At 41.9% G+C, this 20,993-nt stretch overlaps 1 protein-coding gene across 1 annotated transcript in view; it reads left to right on the plus strand.

The window, feature by feature from the left end:
- The window catches only part of TMEM131 (transmembrane protein 131), a 237,800-nt gene that overhangs the window by 205,998 nt on the left and 10,809 nt on the right, over positions 1-20,993 (plus strand). Inside the window, 2 exon segments of the mRNA XM_043603229.1 lie at positions 11,869-12,044; positions 15,536-15,663. Coding sequence (XP_043459164.1) covers positions 11,869-12,044; positions 15,536-15,663 — 304 coding nt within the window.

Here is a 20,993-nt window from a genome sequence, read left to right on the forward strand (position 1 = left end):
GCTCTGTGCTGACAGCTCAGAGCCTGGAGCCTGCTTCAGATTCTGTGTCTCATTCTCTCTCTGCCCACCCCCCCACCCCCCCGCCACATGTGCTCTGTTTCTGTCTCTCAAAAATAAATTAAAAATTTATTTGTAGATTTGTAAAAAATTTGTAAAAATTTATTTGTAAAAAAAGTTTTTTTAATTAAATTAAAAAATGGTTTTTAATTATCACAGCAGTCTTAGAGTCCGCCTACTAAAAGATATGTAATGATGGTTTATGGGCACCACATTGTTAGTGATTCTTTAGCCCAGAAGGAGACAGTGGTTCCAGGCATCACATGAGTGGCCATTCTGTTTGTTATCTTTCCTATTGCTGCTGTTCAGAAAGAAGAAAGGAGACAAAATCTTTAGTTTTTTTTTTCAGCAACTGTTGTTATTAAAGTGTAACATACATTTGGAAAACCAGCCTCTTAAATGAACTTTCAAAGGTAGGCATTGATCTCCAGGTTGCAAAATAGTGGCATGTCATAAAACCCTAGGCTTTTAGTTGGGCCGAACCTTTATAACCTCTCTGAAGCTTTCCCCCAGTGCCCTACAAATAGTCATCATGTTTACATGAAGTATGAACCTTCTGTTTTCAGAAACACCCTGTTCCCCCTACCCCTCCCCAGTATCTCAAACAAAAAGTCTCCCTTGTAATGAGTTTATGTAATTTCTAGCTTTTGGAGACTGCTCAAAGTGACTTACCTTCAAATAAATAAAATCTCCCTAGATCTTGCCTAAATTGTAGGCCGTCCAGCCATTTCCCTAGTCATTCCTCCATCCACTGTTCCTCATGGAAGGTGGCACCCAGAAATGCCCTCTGTTCACAGCAGGGCAGTCATTAGACTCTATACTTGTGTGGTTTCTTCCCCTGCAGTATGTGAAGTCCTAGAGGCTGGACAGAGGCTGTTGCTGGATTGAGGGTTAAAACCTGAGGAAGCTCTGAACCTGGTGCAGGCACTTCTCAGTATCTCCGTTAACTGAAGAAATGGAATCTGCAGCCACGCTCATTTCTGGCTTTGGTAGAGTGAAGGGCAGCTTTATCTAGGGTGGGGAGATGCAGAGTGGTACAGGGTCGTGAGGCCAGTCTCTATCATAAGGCAGGCCCAGAGATTAAATCATGGCTCTGCCCCTTACCGACTGTGTGACTGTGAAATTAGTTCTCTGGACCCCCATTTGTTATCTTTAAAGTGGAGAGGATAGCTGCTACCTGCATCATGACTGGGGTGTAGCTCCTGCTATGATTGTTGCTAGGGAAGGAAATGGTGCTCATCGTCTTCAGCCTGCTGAGTTGAAGAGCGCTGTGGAACACCCCAGCAGCAGTGTCTACTTGGAACTTAGTCTTAAGGGTGAGAAATGGGACAAACAGAGGGCTAGAGACAGGGCCCTGAGGGCAGGGCCAGCAAGGAGAAGGCGGGCAGACAGTGTGACAGAAAGCAAGTAGAAGATGTGGTTGGCATATCCCAACAAGGCCAGAAGTAAAGGGAGAACAGAGCTCTTCAGAGCCTGGCAGCTTGACCTTGACCTTGGCAAGATAGTTTCATTGAAGTGATAGGACTAGAAACCAGGTTACTGTGGCATACAGAGTACTTTTCACATCACTGTTAACAGTGGCCACTTCTGTTTATTGTCAATTTCCCAACTTAAATTTAACTGAAGTATTTGCAAACATTGTACACAAAACGAATAGCTTTTAGAATGTAGCGTTTTTACTCTTGTAGTAATTATTTATATTAGATTGGTTAGAACACTAATGTTACGTGAAATTTCTCACCCCAAGTTACATCTAGAACGTTTACCTCAATTTGAAGCAGATTAGTCAGATGTTGACAACTAATCCTAATGGTATGCCTTGTTTGAATTGCTGAAGTTGCAGTAACAGTAAGATATGATGATAGTACCTACATCACCAGAGGTTCTGGGACTTCTGAATTGGTGTATAGCTGCAGGGGTTGGCATTCAGCCTTTGAGAGGGTTAAGCTGAGACTGAATACAGATAATTTGGTCCAATTCTGAGGCTGAGGTTGAACATCAGTGTATCCTTAGTAAAAAGCTCACTATTGGGCATTGTTGTAGAAATGGAATGTTGATTACTAAAGACAAGGAAGAATTAGGTTTTAGCTCATCTTTTTATGTGTTTAGTCGAATGTCTTGTGATGGCAGTGGTATTGAAGTGGAAAAAGATTACACTGAACAAAAAAAAGATCTGAGCAGTTATATTAAAATGAAAAACATAATTGTGATCCCTTGATTTTTTTTGATAGGCCGTCTAGAACTGCACATGCCACTAAGCTGTGTGTGTTGATTTGCATTAAATAAAATGAAAACTGTAATTCCTTAGTTGCATTAGCCACATTTCAAATGCTCAACAGTCACATGTGGCCATTACAAAATAAGGCATTTCCAGAATTGCAAAAAGTTCTAGTGGACAGCACTGTGTCTAGAGTGACAGTGAAAAAAGGAACATCCTGTTAATGTTTTGATTATAATATACTTAAATATGAAGAAAGCTTTTTATATTGTTTATACTTCTGTAGTTTTTTCCTTGAAATGACAGGCTGCCTATCCCTTAGAGATACGAGGAAATTCAGAACACAGGTGTTGAATGATGTTTGAAACCCACATCCTGCCATTCTGCATTGTTTTCACATGTATCTGAAGCACAGCATTTTCTCTGGTTTATACTTTTAGAACTTTAATTTTCTTTTCATCCTTTTTTTTTTTTAATTCAAAGTTAGGGTGTATTTGATAAACTCAAATAAAAAGAACCCATTTTCTGATTACTAAACTGAAAAAAAAAGAACAGTGGCCACTTAGTGCTTTGGGGGCAAGTAAGTGAAAGGGGGTATTTACTCTTTAACCTCTGGTTTCCGTGGTCTGTAACTTTTAATCAAAACAAAAGGGATGAATATATCTTTTGGTAGTATTTTTAATGAAAAAAAAAAGCGGGGAGAACATGGTGCTTGGAAATATCTGTGGGTCAAGGACAAAAAACCAGTAGAGCTGAGAGTGATGGTGTTGGTCACCATTAATGCTCCAGGCATGATTGTGCAAGCATCGTGCACTCTGGTGATTGGCATTGCTGTGAAAGAAATGAGATACAGAAAGAAAGGTTGCAGGAGGCAAATATGTTAGCCAGACCCAGGCCCAATTCTGAGTCTACGGCTTACAACCCCACTGCACTGCCGCCTCCAAAAAAGAAGAGAAGCAGGTGCCCAAGGAGGTGGGTTGTGGGGGAGACCCAGTCCAGTAGATTATAAAAGAAGGGGCACTCCTCATTCCACAGATACGTGGATGTGGATGAATGGGTTAGAGATGAAGAGGCAGAACGGGGGCGTCAGGGGAGCTTCTGTTTGAACTGAAGTAACAGCTGCTGGGACTGAGGGGAGAAGCGGTAGGGTAGAAACAATATAGAGACCATTTGGACATTTCTGTGGACTGGGAGTCCATGGTACATGAGAGCTGGATGTACGGAGCAGCCCTTCGGGTAACACTTGGACCCAGCTGAGGCTCGCAGTGGCACTCCCTCAAACTTTTGCCCTTCTTCTCAATCTACACTGCAGCCCAGGGTGAGGCACCAAAGCTGGGTAGTTGGATTATAGTACTGTCGGAGTTCTGCAGGGCAGGGGTGGCAGAAAGACCCAGGGTTGTTGGCAGGAGAGGCATATGCCAGACTTGGAGGCATGGAACTTGGAGGATAGAGAAGGACCTCACGCTAGAAGGAGCCCCACAGACAGGGAGAACATGGGCAGTCAAGGGATGGGAGATCCAACACGTCCCAACTGCAGGGATGGCAGCAGCACGGGAGTGGTGTGAGACTGTGCTCTGGAAGTGAGGCCTGACACTGTAGGGCTTCAGAGGAAATGCAGTTCTGGGAAGTAACAGGTTCTTAGGTGCAGCGTTCGGAATGGGGTGTGGAAGCACAGTGGAAGTAAAGCCCATTGGCAACAGTGAGGCCACAGAGCTACAGGTCTGCTGCCCTTGACACAACTCTGGAAGCCTCACATATTTGGGAGTTCCAATTTGGGGAAAGGTATGCAATGCATATACCATGTGATTCATAGGACTCTAAAAAGTAACATCAGTTAAAAAAAAAAAAAAGTAACATTAGTTCAGCTTAAATTGTACCACCAAGAGTTTAAGCAACTGGTTTTGTTTCTAAATGAGTTAGGGAGAAAAATCTCTGAGAGCTTTTTGGATTTCAGAGGTACTGATGAGAGATTATTGACCTGACCCATACAAGGCCTGGGGCCCAGATGATGAGAGATTGAAGGTCAGAGGAAGTCGGTGAGGCTGGTGCCAGGGTCCTCAGTGAAGACTGGGAGACATGCAGGGCACGATGTTGAGGCCAGACAGTGTGTAGGAATGTAATGTGTATGCAGTTGTCATACATGGAGTAAATCCAACCTGATTTGCCCAATACAGGTGGAGAAGTGGACAAGTGAGCCGAGAGATGGGCTAGTATTGGCACAAGGGGAGTAGTATTGGTAGTAGTTGCTACCCAAAGTTGTGGTCCAGGGACCAGCAATAGTGACATCACCTGGGGGCTTTTGGAAATGTAGAATTGTGGGCCCCAACCCAGACTGCTGAATCAGACTCCACATTCAGCAAGGCCCACAGGTGATTGGGATAACTGTGTGACCCCAGTAGTGAAGATAACCAGTGAATGTCCTTGGGAGGTGGGCACCTGTCCGTCTAGTGGTCCTGGGGCAGACGAGGAGTTGCCCTTAAAGGGAGTGAAGAGAAATGTCTAGACAGGACAGAAGCTGTCTTCTCCTGACATCAAATTGTAGTTGAGTGTGCTTTTGTAGTATCTGTGATATTTGATTTCTAGAATAAACAAATCCAAAATTGAGTGTAATAATTTTATGAAAACCCTATGTAATTTAATGCTGGATACTATTAAGTTTTGGTGGTGCAGTTCTTTCCTAGTCCTGGGTACCTTATTGGTTCTGCTTACCCCCACAAATGGTATATAAGACCTTATAAAGGTACAAGAAAAGCTAGAATAAAAAGAGTATGGGTGTTCCCACAGACTCATTATTAATTCCTTCCCTGGGTTAGAAGTAAAATTATTTCACTTAATAGGAATTCTTTTCTAACTTATATTGAGTTAAACAAGTATCTTCACAATCTAAGCACAGAGTTTAATCAGACAAAATATGATTACTGTAAAATTTTTTTTTAGTTTTTAATGTTTATTCTTGAGGGAGAAAGGGTGCGAGTGAGGGAGGGGCAGAAAGAGAGGGAGACATCGAATCCAAAGCAGGCTCTAGGCTCTGAGCTGTCAGCACAGAGCCCGACACTGGGCTCAAACTCATGAACCACGAGATCATGACCTGAGTGCAAGTCAGATGCTCAACTGACTGAGCCACCCAGGCACCCTTGATTACTGTAAAAATTTGAAAACTATTTGCTTTAGCTTAAAGAATTCCTGAAGAGTTTTCTTCATATGCATCTTTTGGTATGTTTTAGTTTATCATACTCGTATAAAGATATTATTTCTGAGCGAATAGGGAGAAATAAATTTGCATGACCAATACTGACCCAAGTAAATTGCATGTGGGTCTGTTTATTGGCCTCATTTAGACCATTTCAGCAGCCAAAACGTGAGGAGGCAAATTCATGCCAGAATTGGTGGTTCTCTAGAGATTCTAGTCAGGTGTTGCAATTGACATTACATGGCCTGCCTTGGGTCCCCTGCTGCCAGGGACTGCACATATTCAGAGAAACCATTGGCTGGTAATTGAAACTTTACTGAAGTGGTTCTTTTTGGTAGAAGTTAAATGATTTAAGTGGAAGAGAGACAGGCAAAGCAGCTTGGCCAAACTAGTTGATTGCAAATTCATTTATTCACTACTTAGTGTCCTTAGTAGAGGACATATTCTTTAAATTTATAATTCATACTTTTCCTACTTAAACTAATTGGAAGTGGTTTAAATTATTAAAGCACATGTAAAACAGTGAATAAAAGACGAAAAGGAGTTTTTGATGTTTTATCTGTTTGTTTTTAATTATGGTGCTTTCTCATCAGAAACCTAGAACAGGGGTGCCTGGGTGGCGCAGTCGGTTAAGCGTCCGACTTCAGCCAGGTCACGATCTCGCGGTCCGTGAGTTCGAGCCCCACGTTGGGCTCTGGGCTGATGGCTCAGAGCCTGGAGCCTGTTTCGGATTCTGTGTCTTCCTCTCTCTCTGCCCCTCCCCCGTTCATGCTCTGTCTCTCTCTGTCCCAAAAATAAACGTTGAAAAAAAAAATTTTTTAAAAAAAAAAAAAGAAACCTAGAACAAATTTAGTTGTTACCATCAAGTGTTAAATTGAGCAGCACATTTCTTGGCAGCTATGGCCAGACATTGTTATATAGTTCTCATGCAGGAAAAGGAAGCCTAAGAATTCACCTGAAAAAAAAACAGACTTTGCTGGCATTGAATTCCTGCTTGAATCTGAGGACACTGAATAACAGAGTGGGCATTTTGCCTTGATTAGAGAGAATATGGGAATGTTCTTCACGTTCACATTGTCTTGACCTTATAACATTAAATCCTAGCTCCTCCCCTACATCACGCCTCTTAGATGTACGCCCAGCCTCACCCACGCACACAGCACTTGTGGTGACTACAGCATGTATGTAGTCAGCTCATAATTGGATTATTTGATGAGGCTCATAGCTTCACTGCTCAGTAAGGATACTAGATCTGTAAGATGCAGATGGTACTCTGTCACAGATATGTAGCAGCCCGCCTTATGTTCCCATACACACAGCCCAGCCCTGAGGGACCCTGCAGATAGGGACAAATGGTTTCGGTCAATGAAGAGTTTTGTATCCACTCAGTGATTAGAAAAGATATACTCCATCAGGCTTTAAAGCAATGAAGAAAGTGTTTCATTTTGACCATTTTTATGAGCAGGCCTGGCAACCAGCAACTGCATACAACTTAGTCAGCAGTACAATATCACAGCCCGGATACAGGCATGCTCCTCTTCTGCACTTTGCTTTACTGCACCTCGCACGTAACTGTGTCTCTCACGGCTGTGGCGGTCCTGCCTTTAGTATCCTTCTAACAGCACTTGCTCACTTCGTGTCTCTGGGTCACATTTTGGTAATTCTCACAATATATCACAACTTTTCATTATTAAATTTGTTGTAGTGATCCATAATCAATGATTACAACTCACTGAAAGCTCAGATGGTGGTTAGCATGTTTTAGACATAATGTATTTTTTAATTAAGGTATGTATCTTTTTTTAGATATAATGTTATTGCACACTTAATAGACTATATTATAAAGAGAACTTTATTTTTATTATTTATTTTGAGAGAGAGCACAAGCAGGCAAGGGGCAGAGAGAGAGAGAATCCCAAGCAGGCTCTGCGTTGTTAGAGCAGAGCCCGATGTGGGGCTTGATCTCATGAACCATGAGATCGTGACCTGAGCCAAAATCAAGAGTTGGATACTTAACCAGCTGAGCCACCCAGATGCCCCTAAAGGTAACTTTCATATGCACTAGGAAACCAAAAAAATTGACTCACTTTATTGTGGTGGTTTGGAACCAAACCTACAGTAACTCCGAGGTATGCCTGTATTAATACCAATACAGTCAGGATACAGGACATTTACATCACCATGTGATCCCTTTTGTGTCCTTTTCTAGCCACAGCCACTTCCCTCCCACTCCTGTCCCTTCCTTAACCCCTGGCAACCATTAACCTCCATTTTATAATACATCATTTCAAGAATGTTGTATAGGGGCACCTGGGTGGGTGAATTGGTTAAGCGTCCAACTTTGGCTCCAGTCATGATTTCACGGTTTGTGAGTTCGAGCCCAACGTCAGGCTCTGTGCTGACAGCAAAGAGCCTGGAGCCTGTTTTGGATTCTGTGTCTCCTCTCTCTCTCTCTCTCTCTGCCCCTCCCCTGCTCCTGCTATGTCTCTCTCTTTCTCTCAAAAATAAATTTTACACGAACATTAAAATTTTTAAAGAAAGATTGTTGTATAAATGGAATCATACAGTTTGCCACGAAGACTGACTTTGGATTCAAACCTGGATTCAAACTCTACTCATAGAGTGAGATGGGATGAGCTTCCGGACTTGGGGTGGCAAGTCTCAGAGCAGGTCACACTGTAAGCGTATTTCAGGATTTAGAAAGGCACAAAACCAACTTGTACAGCTTGCCAGACCCTGGCCAAGCACTTGCTATGTGCTGGGCACCATGCAAGGCACTGAAGATAGATCAGTAAGGCTGGTCGCTGCCCTGCAAGTGTTTAAACTGTATGAGGAATGACAGTGCCGAGGGGGCATATGTTGACCAAGTAGGTCATGGACACATGCTCAATCTAGAGTCTGCTTGGTGATGATGGGAGTGGGCAGACAGAGGGTGAGTGGCCTCAGGGACATTTCATCCAGACAGTGGTGTGAAGTCTGAGGAACCTGTCGCTCATGTTAGGTCTATCAGCCACTGCTGGTAACACTGGGTTTTTGTAAGCTGCTTTTCCCTTCAGTTTGTATTGTCTTTACTTGGATGGGTTAGTTTTTATATAGATTATAGAGTTAAGGTGTGGTTTCCTTAAGGCAGGTGATATCCTGTGTCCTCCACTGTGTATTGAGGTAACAATTTTTCTTGGAGAGGGCAGTTTCCCTGTGACTTCTAATTCCCGCTTACCAGTCCCCTCTTGGCAAAATGTTTGAGACTCTCCTTTCCCAAAGCCCAGTCTTTCCACTGGGAACCAGTCCCTAAGGAAGGGAATAAACCCTTGAGAACAAGCTTGACTGAGAAGGCAGCTTCTTCCCTCACCCCACCAAGTGGCAAGAGGAAGACAGAGGCCACCCCAATGTGTGCAGCCTTGCAGGGCACATAGGCCCATCATCAGGCTGATTCAGTCAGAATTATTTCTAGTCCTTTGATGACAACATGTTCTCTCCCCTCCCACCAACATTTGAATTTGGGAACAGAAGCAGCAGAAGAAATCACACAGGACAGTGAAGCAGCTGCTAGCCTAGGCCGTAAGACTGATACAGTGGTGATTGTGTTGATACCATTGACTACTGATTCTCAGCCTAGTTACACGCTAGAGTCACTACAGGAGCTTTTTAAAAAGTTACCCATGCCAGGTCCCACACAGAAATGCTTAATCAGAAACTCAGTGTGGAGCCCCAACAAAGCGACATCTCTTAAAAACTGAGAACAAACTGAGGGTTGATGGGGGGTGGGAGGGAGGGGAGGGTGGGTGATGGGTATTGAGGAGGGCACCTGATGGGATGAGCACTGGGTGTTGTATGGAAACTAATTTGACAATAAATTTCATATAAAAAAAAAAGCACCCCAGATTAGTCTAAATTACAGCAGATTAAGTATGATTGTTACAGACTGAGAACCCAAAAGATGTTTTTTAGGATATTTAACTCAGTTTGGGCATTTTAGATTTGAATTGTTTATGTCAAATTAATTAAAGTGAGCCCCTGGGGGGACTGTAAAGGAGAAAGAAGTTCCAAGGGCAGATCTCCAGGAAACATCAGCAAAGATGAAGCCAGCAAAAAAGTTGCCAAAAGAATCCCAGTACCAGAAAAGGATAATAATGTGACGTATGGCTGGGCGGGGAGGGAGATGGGATATTCTAGTGTCCAAACAGGTCTTGTAGAAGAGGAGTGCTAGAGGTCATTGGTATTGACAGCTAAGGAGTTATTGATAACCTTTTCAAAATGCCATTCATTAAGGTGTTGGGGACAAGTGCAAGTGCAGCATATTAAGAAATTAATAAAAGATGGGGATTTGGAGGTAAAAAGTGTAAACTAGTCTTTTGTGAGATAAGCTTTTTTTTTTTTTACCCAAGTTTTCAGTTTAACTCTTGGTTTGTTCAGTGTTTCTTTTTCTACTTTGTATATCCATGTCGTCAATATTTGAGTCCAGCTTTAAAAAATGTATCACTTCTAACACTTTCCTATTTATTAAGCTAGTTTCAGGTTATTGTAAATACGATTATTTATATAGGTAGTGCCTCTCACACAGTGAACCTAAGCATGACAAAATTGTATAATTGCAGGTGAGAAATTCATTGCATGGGGGATTGATCTCTATCGTGTGGGGAAGTTTGAAGGGCTCTCAGCATGAACTGTTGAACTCAGAATCTGAGAAATCCAGGGGCTCCTGGGGCCAGAGTAGGACCGGCTCCTTCCCTTCTGCCATGGCAGAGAGGAGCTGCAGCCAGTCAGGATGGATCAGAGGCTGTAAATAAACCAACTGGCCAATCTTCCGCTGAAACAAAGGCTTCTCGATTTTTGAGACTCAATGTCCCAGTTATGGTTTCAAATGTAATACCCCCTGGAATCAGTGTGAAAGTAAACGACAAAATGACATTCCTAAAAACCAGAGCTTTACCTATTCTTTTTCTAGAGCAGGCTCAGCAAAAGTTTACTGGAAAGGGCCAGACAATAAATATGTGAGGCTTGATGTGCCACAAACTGCCTTCTGTCATATATTCTTGTTCCTTTTTCCAATCACTTAAAAAATAAAAATCATTCCCACCTCACAAGCTATACAAAACAGGCTGCAGGCCAGATTTCATCCAGGGGCCATGGTTTGCTATCCCCTGTTCTAGATGCCAAAGTTTGAGTTTCTGACAACAATTAACAGTGGCCATGTAATGTTGGGATTTAAATAACTCGTATTAAGCTACCATTATCAGAGTAATGTATTTTTAATTGGCATATATAGAATGGGTTAAACTGTGGCTTATGTGGCTTCTGCAGCTTCTGCAGCTTTACCCTGCCTGCCCACCCAGGTGACTCCACAGGTGTTGGAATCCGGGGATTTCTCTGCAGCTGTCTGATGCAGCTAGAATGTAAGCTCTGTGAAGGCAGGGATTATGTTGTTGGTGCTGGTGCTGTACTCAGGACATGGAATGCTGCTTGGGAAATAGTGGCACTCAAATATACTGTGGCTTCTTGTTTGTCTTGGGAGCATCCACATCTTTTAAAAAGACTAGGCTTTCTAAATTTTTTTAATGTTTATTTATTTTAGAAAGAGAGAGAGACAGAGCATGAGCAGGGGAGGGGCAGAGAGAGGGAGACACAGAATCTGAAGCAGTCTCCAGGCTCTGTGCTGACAGCTCAGAGGCTGACATGGGGCTCAAACCCACGAACTGTGAGATACAAACTGTGAGCCAAAGTCAGACACTCAACCAACTGAGCCACCCAGACGCCAATAAAAATACTAGGCTTTCTATAGCTCTGTTTCATTCTGTCCATATAGAACGTTCCGTGGTGTTTATGTGCCAGGCACTGCTCTGAGGGCTTTATGAATTCCTCATTACAACCCTGTGAGGTGTTGTCTCTCCCAGCTTACAGATGGGAGGCCAAGATCACACAGATTGTTAGGGAGAGCCAGGATTTGGACTCAGCCATCATGGTTCTGTCTCCGGGCCTCTTCTATCCCTTGGGTGATGTACATGGGCATCACCTTCAGGCTTCCATCTCCAAACAGGCTTGAAAGGATCTCTGGTTTTCACTTCTGTGACTTTTCAAAGCTGCATCGCCCTGTGGAGTATAAAAAGAATATTCTAAGACAGACATAAACTGGTCAAAACTACTGAGTTTGCCAAAAGTCATTGAACTCTATACTTAAAATGGGTTTATCTTACTGTACATAAATTAATTATGCCTCAGTAAAATTGACTTTCACCAAAATTCTAATCAAAAAGCCAAACATGATTTGGAAAGCTGTAATTAGAGAAGAAAGAAACCTTTATTAATGAGAAAAAGAGTCCAGCCTCTTGGAGAAAAGTTATAACGGCTATGTTTTCTGAGCTATTTAAAAACTAAGAAGTTATTTTATTTTGACTTTCACCCCCAGGGAAAGGAAAACCTCTTCAGCGCAAGGTGAAACCACCTAAGAAGCAAGAGGAAAAGGAGAAGAAGGGAAAGGGAAAGCCACAGGAAGATGAACTGAAAGACTCCTTGGCTGATGACGACAGCTCCTCCACCACCACAGAGACCTCCAACCCAGACACAGAGCCTCTCCTCAAGGAGGTATGACGGGCTCCCCCAAACAAACGATGGAAGGAGGCGTCTCATAGATTGGGTTTTTTAATATAGAATGAACCTTTTCTCTTTAACATATGTACATGTTCTGAGGATTCCTTCTCAGTGTGCACAGGCAGGCCTCAGCCACTGTCTTGCAGGAAGGAGTCACAACCCCGGATGGAGGTCTTCATTTCCCCCAGGCAAGAACATCTGCAAGCATGTTGATAAAGTAAAATAATTAGAAATTGGAAACCCTGCTTGAAAGATAGGGACTATCTAGAATAGTAACTACCCTGGCTCATGCAATTTGTTTCAAATTTTAAGTATCAAAAGAGGATGAGAAAGAACTAGACCGTTTTAATTATATTGGATTTCTCCTGTCTTATCACAGCTGGTACAGCAGGCTTCAGGAGCAGCTCACTCCTCCTGCCAAGAGGGCAGTGACTGTCCTAGAGTGGAAGGTGGCCTCAGGGAAGACCCAGGGCTTTAGTGGTCACCCAGAACTGGCCAGCTCAGCAGACATCAACACATCAAGAAAGCTTCCCTATAGCCCAGAGTCCTCAGCAATCAGGGTAGTCACCAGTGTCAAATAATACTGCAAAAGTCTGGTACTTAGTGGTGTTAGGTAAATGGAAGGTAAGGTTACTATTGTGAACGGGTCTGGGACTGAGTTATAGGTGCTTTGTAGAAAAGTGAGGGCATAATTCTATTTTGGCATTTTTATTTTTAGATAACTATATTTCAAATTTAATATGATCCTAATATAGCCTTTAATACTCTAGGCCCAAATTCCTTTTTCAGTTTTAATCTAGTAACCTAAGGAATCATTTCTTAAAGATGTCCAACAGTATCATCTGCATATATTAATTTTTTAAATGAAATTTATATGTGACTTATTTTTCTTGTCAACTCCCTTCCCCTTTGCATCCTTCACATTTGGTGTGGTGCTCTCTATGCCCTCAGTACAGTCCATAGCACTGGATTCTGTTCTGGGTTATATATCCTTTCTAACAGATTCCTTCAGAAATGCAGAATGCCATCTACTCATCTTTGAGTGCAATCCCAACAGTTTTGATGATACAAATAAGCATTTGGAAAGCATTTTCAGCACAGGCTTTCTTCACAACTTTTCCTCACTTCCTTTCTTGCCTTTCCAGCTTTTCTCCTAACACTTCTCTCCAGCTGACCCTGTCTGCCGCCATTCTGTGCGCACCCACTGGCATAATTCTCTCTGTTGTTCGTTTCCTCCTGCTTCTCCTGTCTCCTCCCTGCCATTTGCTTCTTGCAAACACAGCACAGAATCCTCCATGCGGCCTTCATGCCTGCTGTCCTACTCCGTTCTGATCAGCTTTTATTCCTCCTCCTCAGTACTCTTGCATATAATTTATGTGCTTTTACTACTTTGTGACTGGTGTGTTTGCCAGTTGTGTGTGTTTCCTTCCTAACTAGATGACAGACTTGACAAATCACTTTCCCATAGATGTCTTTTCCATCCTTTTTCTACCCTTTCATTCAAAAAGTAGGGATTGGGTGGACTATTACACAGTCGTTTAAACGGGATGAGCTCTTGCCATTTGCGACAGCATAGACAAGGGGTGTTAGGCTAGGTGAAGTAAGTCAGACTGAGAAAGACAAATACCACATGCTTTCACACATACGTGGAATCTAAAAAACAAAACAGATGGATAAACAAACAAGAAGCAGAATCAGACCCACAAATAAGAACTGGCAGTTGCCAGAGGGGAGGGGGTGGAGGGATGGGCAAAATGGGTGAAGAGAAGTGGGAGTTACAGGTTTCCAGTTATGGAATGAATAAGTCACAGGGGTGAAAGGCCCAGCTTAGGAAATATAGTCAATGATAATGTATAGTCAATGATATTGTGATATTTCTGACAGGTGGTAGCTATACTTGTGGTGAGCACAGCATAACAGCTAGAGATGCTGAATCACTATGTTGTACACTTGAAATGTATGTAACATTTGTGTCAGCTATCTGCAAAATCTTTTTTAATGCAAATTAAAATTTTAAAAAATTACGTACCTGAGCACCCAAGTGCCAGACCTTATGTCTGGGAAACAACAGAGGACAAAAAGACCATGTTCTTGTCCTCAAAGAGCTCATGGTCTACAAAATCCTTTATGAGTCAACTGGTCAAGAAATAATTCTTGAATAATTCAGAATAGTCTTAAAAGGTGTGGGGACAGGAGGGTGTTTTAGCCCTTTCTCTGATTATTTACTCTTGACACTTAAATAGATTGACCTGGTGTGACCTGTTAAAACCCAAGTTGCCTTAGTAACCATGAACTCTGAAGCTGAGTAGCTTCTCATATACCTTTATGCTTGTAATTCCTCCCACACCCACAGCTGTGCTCGTTTGCTGAGTCTGTCCTTCCCCTGTCTGTCCCCTGATTAGCCTCAGTGCTTCCTTGCACACAGTACTGCTCAAACTGTGTGTGATGAAGAACAGGGTGTTTTTTATTTCCCATGTGTCATCTAGATGGTCCTACTGTACACAAGTAGTACACACCCACGCCAAATGCAACTCCCCCAGAGAGTTCCATAATACCTGAATGGATCCTTGCCCTGTTTGGGAGACAAGTCCACTGGTCTCATGCTTGGATGCCACAACTGTCGAATTACTATAAAAATGCATACGTGTGGTTTCTGTACTTAGTAGTCAGGGGCCAGAAACCTCAGTGGGCGGACTGGAAAATAGTACAGCTTTAAGGTGCAGCTTGGGTGTGTCCTTCTCAGCACAGGCTCCACACTCAAGCCAGGCAAGACAGCCCTTCTGTGCTCCAGTCATAGCTAGTGAACATTTCTACACGAAGGTACAAGTTCATCTCCAGCTGTCATGTGTGCCCCCCCCCATTAGACTTGGGGAAAGGGCCTGGGCCCCCTTGGTAACCCCATTGCCTAGCACCAAGTGGCTGACCGGTAAATGTTTGTTGAGTAAGTGAATGAGTAACTAAGCTTCTTCTCGTTGGTGGTGAATGGTTAGCATTAAACCCGCCATAACACTTTCACGGCCATATTGTCACTCATGGACACTTAGTGAACAGGTGTGAACACTTACTACTTGCTGGTGCTGTTTTCTTGCCCTGGGTTTTACTTGTGCTCAGGATTTAGGAGCATTTCCAGAGTGTGTAACTTTATATTGTATTCCAAGCTGAATTTTCTTATTAAAAAAAAAAAAGCAAGGTTTGCTCCCCAATACTTAAAAATAAGAAGCTACCAATTTGCTGCTACCACTGCACCCACCCCAGACAGAGTAGGAGTATAAATAAAATAACATTCTTTATAATTCAGACTCTCACCAAAGCATAATTATAATAAGTCAGAGGCTAAAAAAATTGAGAGAACCATAATAAAGATAGAAAGGAGGTTGTTGTTTTTATACATACGTGTTGTATCTGGTCTGTCTTTGGTTTTGTGTCTCTGCCTTCGTATAGACTTATTAATTCTTCTCAGCAGCTAAGTGTACATTTTTTTACAGGATACAGAAAAGCAAAAGGGAAAACAAGCCATGCCTGAAAAACATGAAAATGAAATGTCTCAAGTGAAGCAAAAAAGCAAAAAACTCTTAAATGTTAAGAAAGAAATCCCAACAGATGTGAAACCCAGGTAAGAAAAATGAATGAGTGCAGAGAACTAAGACATATATAAGAAGTTACTGGTGAAATCCAGGTAATGTTTTTGTGGCTGGTCAGTTTTTATGGAGTTTTTTGCAACAAAAGCCATATACTGCATCATGTTCCTCTTGGGTTTTTTTTCTAATGTTTAATGTTGACTGGGGACCACATGCTTCTGATGTCAGACATGTAAAAGGCAGAGTTAATGACTTGTTATGAAAGTTTAGGTTGGTAATTTGTTCCCAGGCAGAGAGCCATTTCACTTCTGTACAAAGGTGACCTTGATAGTTCAGCCACAGATATGAGCCTAACTTTTCTCAAAAAGAGCTCTGAATCTGTTTACTAACCCACCACTACAGTTGGGTTCTAGGATTCTTTGCCACAAAACTTGGAAGAATTTGTTCTTACCTTAATGCTCAGGACAGTTATCACCTATCAGACAAGTCTAAGATGAATTAACTAGGAAATAACTCCATTCCAGTCACCATGGAGCAGGATTCTGGTGAGCCCCACAGGGAAGACTTGCTGCAGAATCTTTCTGCAAGTAAATGAAGGAGGTGAACTGTTAGGTTATTAATTAAGCCTACTTCATACTTTCGTTAAACCTTAGATTTACCTAATAAGCTAATTTTAGTTTTAGTATTGTTAATGCCCTTCATAGTTCATCATATAAAATGGCCATCTGCATGGAGGCTGATATTTACCTTTTGTGTTAAGTGAGCATCAACCTAGGAAGTTGAAAGAATTGGGTATAAGTTAATAAAGGAAGACACTGTTATCATTAGAACTGGCCTTAGTTTTTATGGAAGGTCTATTCTAACTTTGATTCGGCAAACAATATGTGGAGCTTTCCAGAAGCACTAATAGACTAGACTCTCTACCTAGGTAATAAATATAGCTTAACTCAGGCACAGGCATTCTGTTCCATAGAACTAATAGCTAATAAGAAATTAGGTGTCAGGGTGCCTGGGTGGCTCAATCGGTCAAAGGTTCAACTCTTGATCTCAGCTCAGGTCTCAATTTTCAGGGTCATGAGTTCAAGCCCTGCGTTGGGCTCTACACTGAACATGAACCCTACTAAGAAATTAGGTGTTACCCTAGTGAAATGTAACCTTTAACCTAAATTTATGAAATAAAACAGCATATGGCAGTCATTCATTATTAGTGGAGTATTCGTACCTAAAATTCACTCTTACATGCACATTGTTATTTGAGTGATTCGATCCCACAGTGTGATGAGAACCAATCTGACCCAGCTAGCAGCAATGTCAAGGGGCGTAGTGGTTGACACACTTGGATCTCTCCTGAGAGAAATCATCCTGAGGCACTAATTAGTGCTAATATTCTGGCACTCCAGGAAAGGAATAATACCTTAGTGACCAGAACTATTCTTCTAGGCCTATTTCATGCTTAGGTGATTGATCAGATATTTCTAGATAAATAGGGCTAAAAAATACAAATTATGAAAAACCCTAGTTTTCATGGAGCTCTTGCAAGAATAGACAATCTGGCTATGATTCATATCACAAATTTAAAAACCAAGCTTCTAAGAATTATCATAAAAAATTCCATAGGTGACTTTTGTCAAATCTGCATGATTAGCCTTGATGCCTGAGCTGTCAGACATAATTTTTAAAACAGATAGTGCTTGTTAATTCTTACGTTCATCCCTCTTCCACTGGCTTGTGTTACATTCTGATTTTTTATTAAAAATTGGTCATTAACTGGATTTCCATAGCAAAACCATTCCACAGGTTACTTTGACCCATTCTACACTGTTTTAGCCTTGATGCCTGAGCTCAGAGGCATAGTATTTTTTATACCAATAGTACATGTTCATTTTTACCCTCATCCCTTTTCTGCTGACGTCTGTTGTATTCTGATTTTTTTATAGAATAAGTTGACCATTAGCAAATTTGATTTTGAAAAGGCTTCACTTGAATACCACTAGCTTTGTAAGGATTTCAAGTTCTCTGGTAAACAAAAAGCTACAGTATCCCGTTCTCCACCACCTAGTCAAGGGACAGTTACAGGGATAACTCATGTTCTCTTGATATATAGTCAAGAGAAAAATCATTACCAGCAAGACAGTTTAAGCAGTGTTCTCTGAATTGTCTTTTTACCTTGTCATTTGTAACTGGAGAAATCCGTATGCAGCCTTACTGTCCTAATCTCCTTAATCTAATCTCTTTAAACTCACCAATCTTGTTTTGTGTTTTCCCAGACACGGGGATAAAAGTATTAAGAGTCAGAATTAATTGGTACAGTCACTCAAATATGGAATTAAACAGACTGGTTTTTTTAATAACCAGAAAGGTGGCCTCTCTGAATAGAGCCATTCCCTGTCTACAGTGAGTTATGACAAGCCTTGCTCTGTGGCTCAGGTAAAATCACTGCCAGTTCTAAGTGATACCCAAAACTCCTGTCACCTCAGAAGTGCTGTCAATGTGTTACTCTGTGGTTCCACATATCTGAAGGGTATAGATGCACTCTGAAAAAGGGGTATCATTAATAAGGCATTTGTATATTGTCACCTTTTCAAAGCTTTATCTGATTAGGAATAAATGTTTATTCTATATATCAGTTAGCCAAAACACTGATATTTTAATATTAATGAAATCTGTGGGCTTAGCTTGCATTTGCTTTCTGAAAAATTAGTCTTTAAATATTATCAATATTATTGGAATATTATGTTATCTCTAAGCCAGAAGGCCCCAATCCTGAAATGTTGAAGAATTTGGGGGGGTTAGTTGTTTGTTTTTTTAAATTTGTTTTGTTTTTGTTTTTTTTTTTGAAAGCGAGAGAGAGCAAGCAAGCAGGGGAGGGGCAGAGAGAGAGGGAGACAGAATCCCAAGCAGGCTCTATGCTGTTGTCAGCACAGAGCCCAATGTGGGCTCTCAAAAAGACTGTGGCTCAGTCTTACAAACCGTGATGACCTGAGCCAAAATCAAGAGTTGGATGCTTAACTGACTGGGCCACCCCGGTGCCCCGAAGAATTCGTTTTCGCATAAATAGGTAGTGATAAAGCCAGAGCAGTGCCTCAGTCGTGGACTCTGCTGGTGCAGCCACATCCTACCATACTCGCATAAATTCACTTCACAAAATCATTTCCTGGGAGTGTGGAGCATGGTGTCACAGTGGTAGAGACCCGGTCAATCCATTTTGGCCAGCTTTGACACCGCAGAAGGAAGTGGACCTGTAGACCTCCAGAAAGCTGTATTTTAGGTCCAAGATGCCAGGGAATTAGAGTTCACTCTAAGACACTAAAAGGACTTCTGTGGTATCAGGCCTGGTTTAGAACAGCAGTTTATCCATTGATCTTTCTGTTCTCTGGTTGTCAACATTTTACATGTTTACGTGACTTAAATGTAATCTAAACTAAGTGGGGAAAGTCTTCATAGAATAACTGTACTCTCTAATCATCTGCTCAGACAGCACACTCTGCTCAGGGCCACAGGCACCACCTTTCACACCCTGGCCTCCAGACCCATGAGCACTGGGAAAGTCCTACCCTTTCCCTCAGCAATCTGCCTCTCCACTTCCCCCAGACAGGGGCACGTACTGTGTATTACATGAGCAAAAATGAGGCCTGGCATCTGAACCACCTTATGGTTTTTCCCTTTTAGAAAGATCATTTAAATTAAGTAGGCTCTTACCTATTTTATTCCAAAGCCTTCAAAAAGGTTTCTTGATAGAGATCATCTAGCTTAATTTAGGAAAGCATGAATCAGCGAAAATAAAATAGTTGTTTGGCACCGTTTTTCTTAAAAACCAACTAATTTTACGACACAACTAATAGCGACACAGAGTTACACTTTGTATAAATAGCTCCCACTCCCATACTTATAAATGACTTCCTTAAAAATAACTGCCACACACCCACCTCTGCCGCCACCACCACCAGAGTGCTGGATGTCTGTTTCATGGGAGCCTTTGTGTTTTTTTTAAGATGTTGTTTTTAAATAACTGTCAGTCAGTAGGGGAAGGACTTGGAAGATTCATAGAACTGTACATTAATAATCTTGCCCGTAAATAGTGTATTTTTTCATGTCGGTTTGTTATCCTGCCAAAAATTCTACATAATTTGGGTTAACTGAGCCCTTTGGATTTTTGGTTAGCTCATTTACTAATTCTAAACGTAATACCTATTTATTGTAGAAAATTTGTAGGGGCACCTGGGTGGCTCAGTCACTTAAGTGTCCAACTGTTGATTTCTGCTCAGGTCATGTTCTCAAGTTTCATGGGTTCAAGCCCCACATTTGAGCTCCATGCTCTTAGCGCACAGCCTGCTTAGGATTCTCTCCTACTCCTTCTGCCCCTCCCCTGCTCACTGGTACGCACATGCACTCTCTCAAAAATAAATAAAACGTTTTTCAAAAAAAATTCCATGAGGGGCATCTGGGTGGCTCAGTCAGTTAAGTGTCTGACTTCAACTCAGGTCATGATCTCATGGTTCATGAGTTCGAACCCCACATCGGGCTCTGCGCTGACAGCTCAGAGCCTGGACCCTGCTTTGGATTCTGTGTCTCCCTCTCTCTGCCCCTCTTCCGCTCACACTCTGTCTCTGTCTCTCAAAAATAAATAAACTTTAAAAAAAAAAATTGTGTGAAATATGGAGAAACGAAAGAAAGAAAATGACCTTTGCCTTACACCCATATAAATATTTGTAAATAGCCCCTGTTAAACTGTATTTATATTATTAATAATATTTACGTATTATTTTATCTGGAAGGTTTGAACCTTTCTGCCCTTTGAAATCAGGTGTGAATTAGTATAATGGGCTGTCCCTGTCCCAGGACCTAGCAGAAATTGGCTGCCTTCCAGAAGTGAGAAGTTGGCGTAGCAACGGAAGGAAGATGATGTGGTGCATAAAGAAATAAAAGAATCTGAAGCATGGGGGGGGGGGGGCCACAGTGGGGTGTTGGGGTCACACACCTGAAGGTTGGGGACAGGACAGGAAGTACACTAAGGTGGAAAATGCCAGAGATACACCCATTTTAGAGCATCTCAATCAGCCAGTAAACTTTGTTGGATTTTTAATGAAAAGCAAGCTATCAGCTCAGCCTTGAACTGACAGTTTTCTGACCATCACCAGGAGCATGATGGAGATCACTGATGATTTTTGGAAGAATTCTCGTAAGGGGCCACTGGGTTCTCTAAGCTGTGTCTCAGCCTTCACTAGAAAATGCCCTTCTTGGACTTGTTAGCTTAACTCCTGTCAGAGGCCTTCCCAAGCCTACAACTTGATCTTGGTGGACATTACAGAAGCAACTTGGTAAAGAATGTCCTTATGGCCCAGATAGTTACACTGCTCACACTGCT

The sequence above is a fragment of the Prionailurus bengalensis genome, chromosome A3 (genome assembly GCF_016509475.1).
Source record: "Prionailurus bengalensis isolate Pbe53 chromosome A3, Fcat_Pben_1.1_paternal_pri, whole genome shotgun sequence".
NCBI lineage: Eukaryota > Metazoa > Chordata > Mammalia > Carnivora > Felidae > Prionailurus > Prionailurus bengalensis.